We start from the raw sequence: 13,472 nt of genomic DNA, 5'->3' as shown, positions 1-13,472 counted from the left end.
TTCATACATTTTTCAGCTGTTTCTTCTTATTATGAGTCATGCGCCATCAGCAAATGAAGGTCTTGAAGGCTTTGCTTCCACAGGCTTTAGTCCATTCACGTCATGATGGTCCACTGTACTTTGAGAAGGCAGCTCTTTCTCAGTCACAATGTGAGTGCCTTCTGACCTAAGGGGCTCATCTTCTGGCACTTCTCTGACAACGTTCTGCTTCTAGTCACTAGGCCAGGGGTCCTCACACTTTTTAAACAGGGGACCAGTTCACTGTCCCTCAGACCCGTTGGAGGGCTAGACTATAGTTTAAAAAAATTATGAACAAATTCCTATGCACACTACACATATCTTATTTTGAAGTAAAAAACAAAATGGGGCAAAAACACCCGTCAGGCTGGATAAATGTCCTCAGCGGGCCAAATGTGGCCCGAGAGCCATCATTTGAGGACCCCTGCTAACTAGGCCTCCAGGAGCCTACAGTGTTTCAGTGCTATGCATAAGGTTTTCAGTGGCTAAGTCCTCGTTGTACTTTCCTTCTTAGTAGTCTTGTTCTGGTGAGGACTGTTCACTTTGGGTGACCCTGCTGGCTTTTGAAATACCAGTAACATAGCCTCCAGCATCATAGTAACACACAAGCTACCAAGTATAGCAAACTGATAGACAAGTAGTGGAATTGGTGAAATAATTAGCCTTATTGTAAGAGCCATTTCTTACTGTTGCTTATCTTTTTCAGTAGTTGCTTTTTCTATGATTAGAAACCCTTCAAAACCTTATCACTAGAAGTAAGAACTTGCCTCTTGGACCAAAGCATTTTGCTCCTCTCTCAGAATGAACGGAGACCAGAAAGCAGAGGCTCCTGCCCAAGAAAAGCAGCATTTCATCCAGCACTTCTCCCATGTGCTCAGTGCTGACCGAGGATGCGCTGGGGCACCCAGAGAAGGGAGACGCTGTTGCCCAGCTCAAGAAGGTTGTAGAATACAATGTCATCAGCAGCAAGTACAACCGACGTGTGACGATGGTGGCTGTGTTCCAGGCGCTGGTGGAGCCCAGGAAACAGGATGCTGACAGTCTCAGCGGATCCTGACCATGGGCTGGTGTGTCAAGTTGCTCCACGCTTTCCTCCTGATGCTGGATGACATAATGGACTCATCCCTTACCTGCCAGGGGCAGCCCTACTGGTACCAGAAGCCAGGCATAGGTCTGGGTGCCATCAATGATGCCAGGCTGCTGGAATCCTCTATCTGCCGCCTGTTGAAGTTCTACTGCTGGGGGCAGCCCTGCTACCTGCACCTGCTCGAGCTCTTCCTGGAGGGTTCCTATCAGACTGAGATAGGACAGACCCTGGACCTCATCACTGCCCCCAGGGCAACGTGGATCTCAGCAGGTTTACCCCAAAGAGGTCCAAATCCATTGTCAAGTACAGGACTACTCCTTTTACCACCCCGTCGCTGCAGCCATGTACATGGCGGGCATTGACGGGGAGAAGGAGCATGCTGATGCCACGTGGATCCTGCTGGAGGTGGGCGAGTACTTTCAGATCCAGGATGATTACTTGGACCTCTTTGGTGACCCCAATGTGATGGGCAAGGTTGTCACTGACATCCAGGACAACATATGCAGCTGGCTGGTGATTCGGTGTCTGTAGCGGGCCTCTCCTGAGCAGCGCCGGGTCCTGTAGGAGAATGACGGGCAGAAGGAGGCAGAGAAGGTGGCATGGGTGAAGGCCATGGACAAAGAAATGGAGCTGCAGGCCATGTTCTGGCAGTACGAGGAAGCCAGATTCTCCAGCCTCACTAGCCTCGTCAAGCAGTGCACCGCCCTCCATCATCCTGGGCCTAGCACACAGGATCTACGAGCAGCAAAAGTGACCTTGAGCCTGGGAGGGCGGGCCTCAATAAATTATTGTTTAACCTTCAAAAAAAAAACCGTATCACTAATAATTAGATTCTATAACACTTTTCCTCTGTTGCTCCCTGGGAACTTCATTCATTCATATTTAGCATCAGGTGTGGAAAGTACTATTGTAGATTCTATGGAAGATATGAGATGAATAAGATAGTAACCACCCACAGAAGAGTGTACAATCTAGGAGGCAAGGTAGAGCAGTTACACAAAGATAAGAATTTAAATTGTTAGAGAGGCTGGAGAGGGACACTGATAATTTCTAGTAACCGAGATCAAGGAATGCTCAATGAAAGAGGTAGAATTTCAACTGTTTGCAGATTGTGTAGGATTTGGCAGGCAAAGTTGAGTTGAGGAAAGGTGCTATCTCTAACTCAGCGATTCTCAACCTGTGGGTCGTGATCCCTTTCCGGGGCAAACAACCCTTTCACAGGGGTGGTCCGATTTTTAACAGTAGCAAAATTACAGTTATGAAGTAGCAACAAAAATAAGTTTATGCCTCACCACATGAGGAAGGTGGAGAACCACTGCCCTAACTGACATGAGCAGAATTACTGGAGAAAGCAGGTGTGGAGTGATGAATTTGCAATCAAGTATATATAGAAAGGTGGGTAAGTTAGTAGAAGTAAGGTTAAAAGATAAGCTAAGTCTTGACTGAAGATTACTGAACAGGAAGCCAGGGATTTTCTCTTTTTAAGTTGGCAAAGGTAAGCAGGGGTTGCTTGTTCATGCTTTATTTTAAGTAGAAGAGAGTGATAAGATGTACTTTTAAGTGAAGGTTTTTTTTTCACCCTTCGATTGCTATGTTTACAGGATTTTTAAAGATAAGTTATAGGTAGAGATACCACTTCTTTCAAGAAATGATAAGAATCCTCTAAGGTAATGATAAAAAGCAATTCAAACTCAATGCCATTGAGTCAGTTTTGACTCATACTGCCCCTGTGGAAATCCAAGACTAACTCTTCACGGGAGTAGCAAGCTACATCTTTCTCCCGCAAAGTGATGATCAGGAAAAGAGAAAAGAAAAGATTGGAAGTGCTTCAATAGAAAAATAGACTCCACCAGGCAAAGGATTTAATGTTAGAGGAAAAATCAGAGAATTATTAAAGGCTACTAAGAGAATAATTTTATATTTAGATGTTGGAGAGTAGTGTGCCATTAACACAAATAAGGAACTGAAAGGTGAACTGGACCTACTTATTTTATATGAGAAAAATGGTAATTTTGATGTTAAATATATCTCATGAGATAAAGTAGTGGAGCGTGGTGGAGTAGATGAGTTGGGATATTAGTTTGAGGATTCGTTTTCATAGAAGTTATAGTTTAAAATTTAAACTTTAAATCAAGGGAGAAAGAGAGAAGCATACTTAGGCCAGATCTGATTGGGGGTGGGAGCAATGTGCAGGTTTGGATTATAAATTACTGATGAAATAGGGCAGTAGTTTTACTGAAATTTATGAAGAATTTTTGATAAGGAGTCAATAATGTTGTGGTGAGGTTCGAGAAAAAAGTCCAAGAAGCCGTTAGATCTGGCAGTTTGGGTAGCTGTGTTAGTTAACCTAATTCCGCCTTTCTCCATTCAGTGTGTATGCAGTCTTTTTATAATATCTTTTATTTTCAGTTTCTGTTCTTTCCACTTTTATTACTTTCCTTTCCCTTCTGGCTCCCACTTTAAATAATCTGAACCGTTTTTTGTTTTCTGCTTCCTGCCTGTTCTCTGATCTATTTCCAGCTGTACTCAATCTTGGTTTGGCAGAGCAACTAATTTCATGGATTGCATTATTACAGTGTGAATTATGACACATGTCCGAGGCAGACAAAGCTGTGGTGCAGGAATGTATTGTAGTTGAAAGCATTTTTTGAGAACCTCCAGTGTGGACTTTTATGTTACTTCTATTAATAAAAATAGACGGATTAAAAACCCCCAAACACTTTATATCAAAACATTGGTTTACTGTGTCAGAGTATAGGATTTTTAAAAATTACTTGACATATGTGTAAAAACATTAAAAATTAATACATAATTTATCATAACTTTCTCTTTTTATAAGACTTTCATGTGTTATGTTACATGTTAATTCACTGTTTTATGTTGAACTATTTTTTATCCCTTTCCTTGTAATATATTGTGTGATATTAAAAATACAAGGGAACTTAAGAAAGTTCATGGGAAATTGGAATGAAAAGAAAATGGAATTTTCCCAAGAATTTTTCAAGCACATGCATATGTGAATATAAACATGTACATATATGTGGTAGATTGAGTTACCTGAGATAACTCTTCAGCCATAGTTCTGTAGCACACATCAAATGACTGAGTGAGACCATTGCTAATCAGGTATGTGTAAATAAACATTGGTCTGAAAGGTCATGTCAGGTTTCTTGACACAGCTTTGTCCCCAGAGGTTTTATAGGTACATGAAACAAAAGGGTAATGCATAGGCGAATGGAAAAAAACTTAGCACAGCAGGTCAGAAGACTTTTAGATGTTTTAAGAAATGAGATGAATATAATGGACATTGATGAAGTTTGTAAGCTCTAATGCAGCACTGAAGGAGGTTGGGTGGAGCAACAGAAACTTTTACTGACCCCTTAATGATGAAGAGGCCCCCAAAATTAGATTCTTTTCAATTCAGCTGGGAGGAATTTAATAATGGGAATTTATATCTGGGACAACTGGAAGCAGAGGCTCAGCGAGTTGATTAGAACAAGACATCTAATGAGGGATTGGTCATTTTCTCAACCCACTGGGTTTTAAATGAGCCATCTCAGAAGCAAGAATGGGGGAGATCTCATTACTATCAAGAAAGAATAGTCAGAAGTGGGTTGTGCCCTTTAGACCCCAGGATCTCTACATACTGAACAGATCAATCCTGGAGATATAGCTATGATAACAGGGGAGCAGCAGAGAAGCAGTAGCAACAAAGGAAGCACCAAGAGCACAAGACAGCATTGGACTTCCCAGCTGATGGATCCAGAAAGTTCAGTGCCTTCTGGCCAGAGGTATGCTTGAAGAATGAGTTTCCTTCACACTCTTAATCAGGCAGCTAGGTTTTCTGACCCACAGAGCTTGAACTGAGTGCCAGCTAGTTAAAGTTTAGGGTTTAATGGAGTGTACTTTATTTAGGCATTTATTGGCAGTGCTAAAAGAGACATAGCATTTCTAAGCAAGGGCCAAGGGGCTATGTGGCTGATAGGTCTAAGACCAGAGAGAAGTCTACCTGAGTGCCTGGCTGGCAGGAAGCTATCTTGACTGAAAAACTGTGTCCTGATTGTTTCTGATCTGAAATTGTAACCTCTTAGCTTCTCTAATGCACCCCATAATCTTATTGTCTGAGTTCTGTGTAGCCAGTTGAATAAATTGTTGACACAGCCGAGAATTAGAGGGTGCCTTAGAATTGGAATTGGCCTTAGGCTAATGAATTTGATTTTCCTTCCCTGTAGTAAAGACAGAAGTCAGACACATCTCCCCACATCATTCTTATATAACAGAATGTAATTTAAAAATATTGCTACCAGAGTTCTAGTTCATACATGCGGATTTAACAAACTGTTTTGAAATGCCTCTACAATCAGTGGATGGATGTTGGCAAGTTCTCTTGTTAATAATACACTTGTCTTAGTTTCAGGGTACCTCAAAAACAAATACCACAGCTCTCCTGGGCCAGCTAAATTCAAAGAAGAGAGATTAGCTTAGAAGGTTAAGGCAACTGTTTTCAGGAATACCAAAGGACTATCCTGATATATTTTCTGGAAGACACAGGACAATCAGGGGAGGATTGTTATGAAGAAATACAACAAAAAATTGAAAACAGCCTTGCTTAGAAAAAGACAAGAAAAGTTGTGCCAAGACATTTTTATCAATCATGATATTCTTCAAGGTTAGCAAGGGCTGTCCGGTGGAAATTTGTTGGGAAACCTTAGCCCATGGATTCTACAACTCTGGTCTTTCCTTTTCAGACTTCTTTTTGTTCCCCAAACTCAGTGAATATTTCAAAGGAACAAGATTTAAGTCCCTGGAGGTTGCCCAAACTGCTGTTTTGATGTGGTGTAAAATCAAAGACCTCGGAATTCTTAGGGGATGGATTAGAGAGATGGAAGTACAGCCTTTCAAAGTATGTAGATCTAGATGCAGGGTATGTTGAAAAACATTAGCTTTGCATTTTGTATAATAAAGGCTTCTTTGATTTTACAACAGTAATTTTTTACTTACCCTCATATTTTGGTCTGAACATAATTATCAATTATTTTAGGAGAGATAGCATTGTAATTACGTGTAGTGCATTCATTTCTGTTTTAGAAATTTCACATAATTTGGAAGTATGTGAAATAAAAGCCAGAGATTCCCTTTCTTACTCTCTCAGGTTTAAAACTTGTAAGGCGTTTGTTTTTCTCATTCCAGACCTATTTTTGTGAGTTTACGTACTTTTTTAATATACAACTCTACTTACAAAAAAATCATATGTAGCTTATTTTAAACAAAATACACTTATTTCTAGGACCTTGTTCATATTACTTAACTGTCTTGGAGCTCTGCTTGTGGCAAGGTAAAGTTATACAAAGACGTGTCTATCTTCATAATTGAGTTTTGCTTTTATAAATGTTTTTAAGAAAATGTTTTCTTTTAGAGTAGTTAGAGATTTATAGAAAAGTAGAGTTCTCATGTACTTCATACCCTGTTTCCTCCATTAAAAAAAGTATAATATATTTATCTTGAGTAATGTACTATTTGATACTTTAGTATTAGCTAAAATATTTACTTTATGAATTTTTTTCCTAGTTTCCCCCCTAATGTCCTTTTTCTTCAACTTATCGAGGACCCCACATTATTTATAGGCATTGTGTCTTACTTGGCTACATCAGTTTCTTGGGTTTCTTTTTTTCTCTTTTCCCCTAAATTTTATTTATTTTGTTGAGAATGTATGCAGCAAAGGATACACCAATTCAACAATTTTTACATTTATACTTAATCACATTTACTTTCTTTGAAGTAGGCAGCCACTCTCTCCTGAGTTGCTCCTCCTTTACTAACTTAAACTCACCACTAAGGGTCCTGTGTACTCTTTTGAGTTGCTGTTGTTACTTTGATCCCAGATAGGTGGTTCTTAAAATGCTGAAAGTCATTTTTTCTGTCTTTTTATTGTTGTTTAGCCAAACTTTTCTATTTTAAGAAAATATCATAGAGTACCTTGTTTTTAAGCTTATAAAGATTATCTCCCGACAGTGGTTTCAGGGGTTCATCCATTCTCTTTGGGTCCAGTTTTAGAGTCCATGAGATTTTGAGGTTCTTTTCTGCATTTTCCTCCAGATGTTTCTATATGATCTTCGATAATAAAATTCAGTGATGGTAGCCACACACCTTCCTGTCCTGGTCTCAGGGCAAAGGAGGCAGTTCTTGAAGTCAATTAGCCACACATTTTATATCTCTATCCTATTCCTGATTCTCTTTATTCATTTGTTGCGCCAGAAAAATGTAGACCAATTGTTGTACCTTGCATGAATGGCTACTTGCAGGCTTCTAAGGTCCTAGGTACTACACAGTGAAATAGGAGGCAAGATAGAGGCACTGACCACATTCTTAGGCCAGTTTACTGGGATGTTCCATGAAACCATTACCGTAAACCTCTAATTCAAGAAGCCGAATCCCTTCAGGTGTTTAGTTGTATAAACAGCCTCAGTAGATACTCTTTATCCATTATGAAACTACTTATTTTTGAGAACCATGACTGTTTGAAGAACACTCCACCATCTCCTCACTTAGCAACTATCTCATTATCCAGCATTTCACATTTTTATAGTGGTAAAAAGATCTACCTAGCAGGCAATTGTCTACACCAGGAGCAATGCTGGAGTGGGCCCAGGCCCCTCCTCCAGGAGACTGGGCAGAAGGAGCTAGGTTGGGGATGGGGGTGGGGGTGCACTTTGGGCAGTACCATTTGGAGGGGTGAATCTGCTCAACCCGAAACAGACAAGTGAATGCACCAGGCCCTGTAGCATAGGGCTTCCCCATAGGGTACAGGAAAAGCAGCTGGAGGGTCTGTAGGCTGAAGATCAGGGTTGAGTGGGCCTTCAGGGTACAGAGGATCCCTGTAACCACAGTCACAAGTCTAGCTGAGGGTAGTGTAGGTTTACTGGGTGGAGTAGACTGGAGGTACCTACATCCTGAGATGGACTCCATTGGTTGGCCTGTTGGGTAGAAGGAGGGGTTTGGGCTCCAGAAGCAGCACCCAAACAAGGGGGAGGCAGACCCTTAGTGTAGGAGTGGGGTGAGGTTTTAGCTAGAGCACAGAAGTGGGGGAAAGGGAGCCCACACAGGAGGCTGTAATATTCAGAGCAAGTTGTCTGAAATCAGGGCGATGGGGGGAGAGGGAGGCTTCGGGAGCTGGGGGTGTGAGTGGAATCACGAAAGTTCCAGGGAAAAAACGAGTAGTGGGCATTTCAGTGAGGAGGTGACCCTGGAAGCAGTCCCTGTGCACCTGGAGAAACTGATGGAGCTTAACTCTAGGTGCTATGGCATGCAGAAAGTGAACTGGCTGGCTAAAGTGCAGGGGGGACAGGTGGTTTGGGCTATCCTGAAGGCATATTGGAGGGGAAGAGGCTCCAAGGGAGGAGAATTCATTGCTGGAGTTGAGATCCTGGAGGTACAGGCATAGAGGAGGAGGAGGATGTGGTAATTGCTGGTTAAAGGGAACAGAAGAGCACTTTGAATTGGGGAGATTTGGAAGCCACTTCCCAAGGCAGTCTGTAGCCTGCTTGATCCTGTTCTGCTTCCCCTGCTGGGTATCATTGACTACAGAGGCAGCAGGCAAGAAAGTCAGTCAGTATTTTCACATAATGCAGATTTTCATGTAACCTGATTTTTGTGAACCTAACCATGTTGATAAGTGAGGAGTGGTGTAGTGAGTTTTTTTCTTAGACTATCCCTCTGTTGGATTTATTTGATGCTTTCTCAGGGTTAGTCTAGGGTTATAGATTTTGGGGGGGGTTCTATAATAGCTTTATAAATTTTTAAAGGAAAATTTAATTTAGAAAGTCAATACTGAAAGCATTATAAGTAATCGTAGTTTTTTTTTACCGTTTCCCAAATCTGACTTTCATCTGTTTTAATTCCATATTTTATATAAAGTCATATTATGGATTGTATTGATCAATATAATCAATTGTATTATACGAAGGTGTTTAAAATTTTTGTGGAAAATTTTCATTCCTGCTCATAATGTTAAAAATACATAAGAATTTAGCCCTTTTAAAAGTTAGCATTTCTTTCCATATTTTTATATAATTGCACAAATCATTGTTAACTTACTAAAACAAATTTATACTTACTGCCATCAAGTCAATTCCAACTCATAGTGATCCTCTAGGACAGACTAGAATGACCCCTATGAGTTTTTGGAGGCTGTACCCCTTTATGGGAGCAGAAAGCCTCATTTTTCCCCCATGGAGTGGCTGGTGGGCTCCCACTGCTGAGGTTACCAACACACAGCCTAATATGCTACCAGGGTTGCTCATGACACTGCAACTACTATTCAGTGACACTTCAGAGATCTTTTTCTGTTTCGATTTCTTGGTGTTTGTATAGGTAAGAATTGCTTCTCTTTTCCAATTACATATTTTTAATTATCATATATACTTTAGTATAAACTGACCTGAATATCAGCCAAAGCACCTAATTTTACCACAAAAACTGCATTTAAAATGTCCTGGAAAGCTTGACTTATACACAAATCTATATAGTACATACATTTTCTGCCACTTTGCTGTATTTTATGATAAGGAAAATTCCTTTTTTCTGTAGATCATATTTTTATAGTACTCCTTTCTTCCACTTCCTCCTGAACTGGTTATACTCTATCATGGATTGAATTGTATTCCCCCAAGTATACATCAGCTTCTCAGTGGTTTGGCTGGTACGTAATGGTGTAATCAACCCCTGTGATGTAAACTGATGTGACCACCATTGCTCCGATATAAGGGATTAGGGGGTGGTGTAACATCCTGAATCAGGCCACTGTTCTGATCCTGTGTAGAGGATGTGCCCTGCATCATGTTTTATAGAAAGGCTGGAAGAGAGAGAAGCAAATCTGAGAGGTAGGAACTCACAACCAACAAGAAAGAAGAGCCAGGAGTGGAACGTGCACTTTTGACTTGGGGTGCTAGCACTGGGGAGTATCTCGACTCAGGAGAAAGATTGATGGCAAGGACTTTCCCCCAGAGTCAGGAGAAAGAGAAAGCTTTCCTCTGTAGTGAGTGGCCTGAATTTGGACTTCCAGCCTTCTAAACTGTGAGAGAATAAAATTCTGTTTGTTAAAGTCCTCATTTGTATTTCTGTTATACCAGCATTAGATATTTAAGATACCTGACTATACTAACTGTATAGCCTTTCTCCTGATGTATCTTATGTAGTCTTTTGTGTGGGTCCCTTGTTTCCTGGATCTCATGTCTTCTTCCTTTTTTGTTTTACACTTTAATTTACTTGAGTACTTTCTCAAGTAACTACCTAAAATTGGATGTGTGTGTGGTAAATTAATTTAACTTTTGCTTGCCTAAATATATTCTCCCTTGATATATTGATAGTTTGACAGACTCTAGAATTCTAGGTTGCAAATTATTTTCATGTGCAATCTTAAAGTTAATTTTCTAGCATCTACAGTTGCTGTTGAAGAGTATAGTTCTATACTGTTACCAGATCTGTTAGTGGGATCTGTACCCCAACCCCAACGCTTTTAGAATCTTTTCTATATACCTTCACTCGCTCACTGCCGTTGAGTGAATTTTGACTTGTAGGACATGGGAGATCTGTCCCTGTGAGTTTGCGAGAGTAATTATTTTACAGGAGTAGAAAACACTATGTCTTATTTCCTGCAGAGTTGCTGGTGGTTTCAAGACCTGCTGACCCTGCAGTTAGTAGCTCAGAACTTAACCATTATGCCACCAGCCTTCCTTCTTTCTCTCTTTCTGTACATCTATGTATATATATATGTCTATATATATATGTCTATATATATATATAATTGAGTCCTTTCTTACCCATAGTGACCTCTAAGGCAAAGTACAACTGCCTCAGTGGGTTTCTAAGGCTGTAACTCTTCACAGGAGTAGAAAACTCCGTCTTAGTGTTTAGAGACTTCATTATGGTGTGCCTAATGTGTCGACGGTGGGGGTTGCACTTTTTTGTATTTACCCTTGGCTAAATATTTTAATCTAAGGACATCGTTCATGGAAAAGTTTCTTCTATTATTTATTTGATGTTCTCTATACAATTCCTTTTTCTGAAATATTAGTTACTTACTTTAATCGTGGAACTCTTGACTAGACCATCCAGGTCACCTTGTTTGTTTATTGGAAGATTACATCAACTTTAACCCTCTGAGATTTTCAATTTTGCTATTTTTATTTTCCAAAGTTATTTTGTATTTCCTGGTTCAATTTAGGTTACGCCTTTTAGGGAGAAGATAATCAACTTGGTTTTAACGTCACTCTGTCTTGCCAGGGGAACCTAAGTCTTGAAGTTTGTTCAGTTTTTTTTCAGGCAGAGTCTATTGTTTTCCATAGGAGTGAGCTTGAAATGATCCCTACACTGCTTGGAATGAGTGGTGGGAGGACTTGAAAGGTGTGTGTGTGTGTGTGTGTGTGTGTGTGTGTGTGTGTGTGTGTGTGTGTGTGTGTGTGTGTGAGAGAGAGAGAGAGAGAGAGAGAGAGAGAGAGAGAGAGAGAGAGATTTAGGATCCTCTTACACATTGACATTTATACATTTTTAAATTCTTTTTCGTGTCTTTCCATCATTGTCTCTAAGGAGCATTCTGACTGTACTTCTTCCAAGACAGATGTATTGTTCTTCTGGCAGTCCATGGTACCTTTGATATGCTTCACCAGCACCATAATTCAAATGCATTGGTTTCCTTCAGTCTTCCTTATTTAATGTATAATGCTGTCCAATTTTCACACCTAAATTAGGATGGTATTTATACAAAATAAATAGGATGAATTATAAGAGATTATTCATGACTTTCTTAATCAGTAGTAAGCTTTTTGAGAGTTAGGAGTATATCTTCCCATCCTACGTATATAACTTGTTCCTTGCTGGGTACACAGGAACTTGATTGAGCAAGGATGAACTAGTGAGAGATCAAATAATCTTATTTAAGGTTTGAATGTTCAGAATACAGGTGAATGATTCTTAGATTCTCTTTATATTAATATTACACCAGGCAGCCAGATCAGTCATATTCTTTTTTTAAGGGTATAGGAGTTTTATTTGTATGAGGCTCAAAGTAGTTATTGTAGGTCTTTCATTTAATTCTTTTTTTTTTTTGATTTGGCAAAGACTCGGTTTTTGAAATTTTAAATAAAAAAACAACCATTCACACACACGAGATTCATCTTATCTGCTTTGAGGATACGCTGAAACTCTTTGAGAAGTAAAATATTAATCACCATTTACAGATTAGAAAAGTAAGATTCAATAGACTTTCCAATGTTTTAAGTCCAGATAGCCCTAAATTCAAGTTCCAGGCTTTTTCTACTATAGTTTGCTCCCTCATTTAAAGGTTGCCACTTTTTAAAAGTTGATAGAAAGTCAGTGAAGAATCATGTAAATGAAATTTAAACAATTTTCACAAACGTGATATATTATGTATAATTTTATTCAGTTTTATGAAAAAAATTAGAAATGCTTATTCCCTACAACCTGAGTGGATTAAAAGTAGGCATAGTTATTTCCATTCTGAAATTGTGTAATAGCTTCTGAGGAAAAACAATCTTGTAATAATTGTAAATCCCATATCTTTTTGTTTTCTTTCAGATAAAATCAAAGACAAAATCAGAGAGAGAGAAAAAGAAAAAGAGAGAGAGAAGAAGAAACATAAAGTAATGAATGAGATCAAAAAAGAAAATGGTGAAGTAAAGATTTTGCTGAAAAGTAAGTGTATGTTCAATGCTTTTGCTTATAATATGTTGCTCGGTATACTTACTGGATAAAAATTAAAAGAAGAAATGTTATTTGGTGTCAAGATTTTACTGAGAATAGGCAGTTGTCTGGAGACAAAAAAAAAGTAGCACGTGGAATTCTAATCTCTATGGTAGCCTGTCTTTAGTATATTTATTTAGTGAGCCATTAAGAGTAAAGATTACGAAAAAAAAGTCTATTACTATCCGTTCTGATTCAAAGACTCTGGAGGAAAAGGGAGAATTCCCCATGGAGTTTCCATGGCTATAAATTTTAGTGGAAACATACCACTCCATCTTTTTTCTTTTCTTTTTTTCCCAACAATTTTATTAGCACACAATTTATATATATCATACAATCAATTGTTCGATCATAGCAAGAACTGTACAATCATTACCACATCAATTTTAGAACACCTCCTCCAGTGGTTAAATTTCCTCTAAAATTAGTTGTGCATCACAATCATTTCTAGTGCTGACAACCCCCTCCCGCCCCCATTGTATACTCCCTGCCACCCTTACATCCCACATAAACCCCTTTATTGGTTATTATCACAATGCATCCACTGCTCCTGTGCTTCACAAACTGAAAACCAACAGAAACAATAAAAAACAAAATCTAAATGAGGTGG

At 39.3% G+C, this 13,472-nt stretch overlaps 1 protein-coding gene and 1 pseudogene across 1 annotated transcript in view; both read left to right on the top strand.

Moving 5' to 3' along the window:
* RSBN1L (round spermatid basic protein 1 like) overlaps window positions 1–13,472 on the top strand; it is a 67,638-nt gene that overhangs the window by 13,405 nt on the left and 40,761 nt on the right. The window contains exon 2 of the mRNA XM_075558493.1: window positions 12,698–12,814. Within this exon, the coding sequence (XP_075414608.1) occupies window positions 12,698–12,814 (117 nt within the window). The remainder of the gene's footprint in view (window positions 1–12,697; window positions 12,815–13,472) is intronic.
* LOC142456504 (farnesyl pyrophosphate synthase pseudogene) lies at window positions 402–2,517 on the top strand (annotated as a pseudogene).

This window comes from Tenrec ecaudatus, chromosome 9 (assembly GCF_050624435.1).
Source record: "Tenrec ecaudatus isolate mTenEca1 chromosome 9, mTenEca1.hap1, whole genome shotgun sequence".
NCBI lineage: Eukaryota > Metazoa > Chordata > Mammalia > Afrosoricida > Tenrecidae > Tenrec > Tenrec ecaudatus.
The sequence above is the reverse complement of the archived record's forward strand: the minus strand, read 5'-3'. Positions and strand labels throughout refer to the sequence as shown.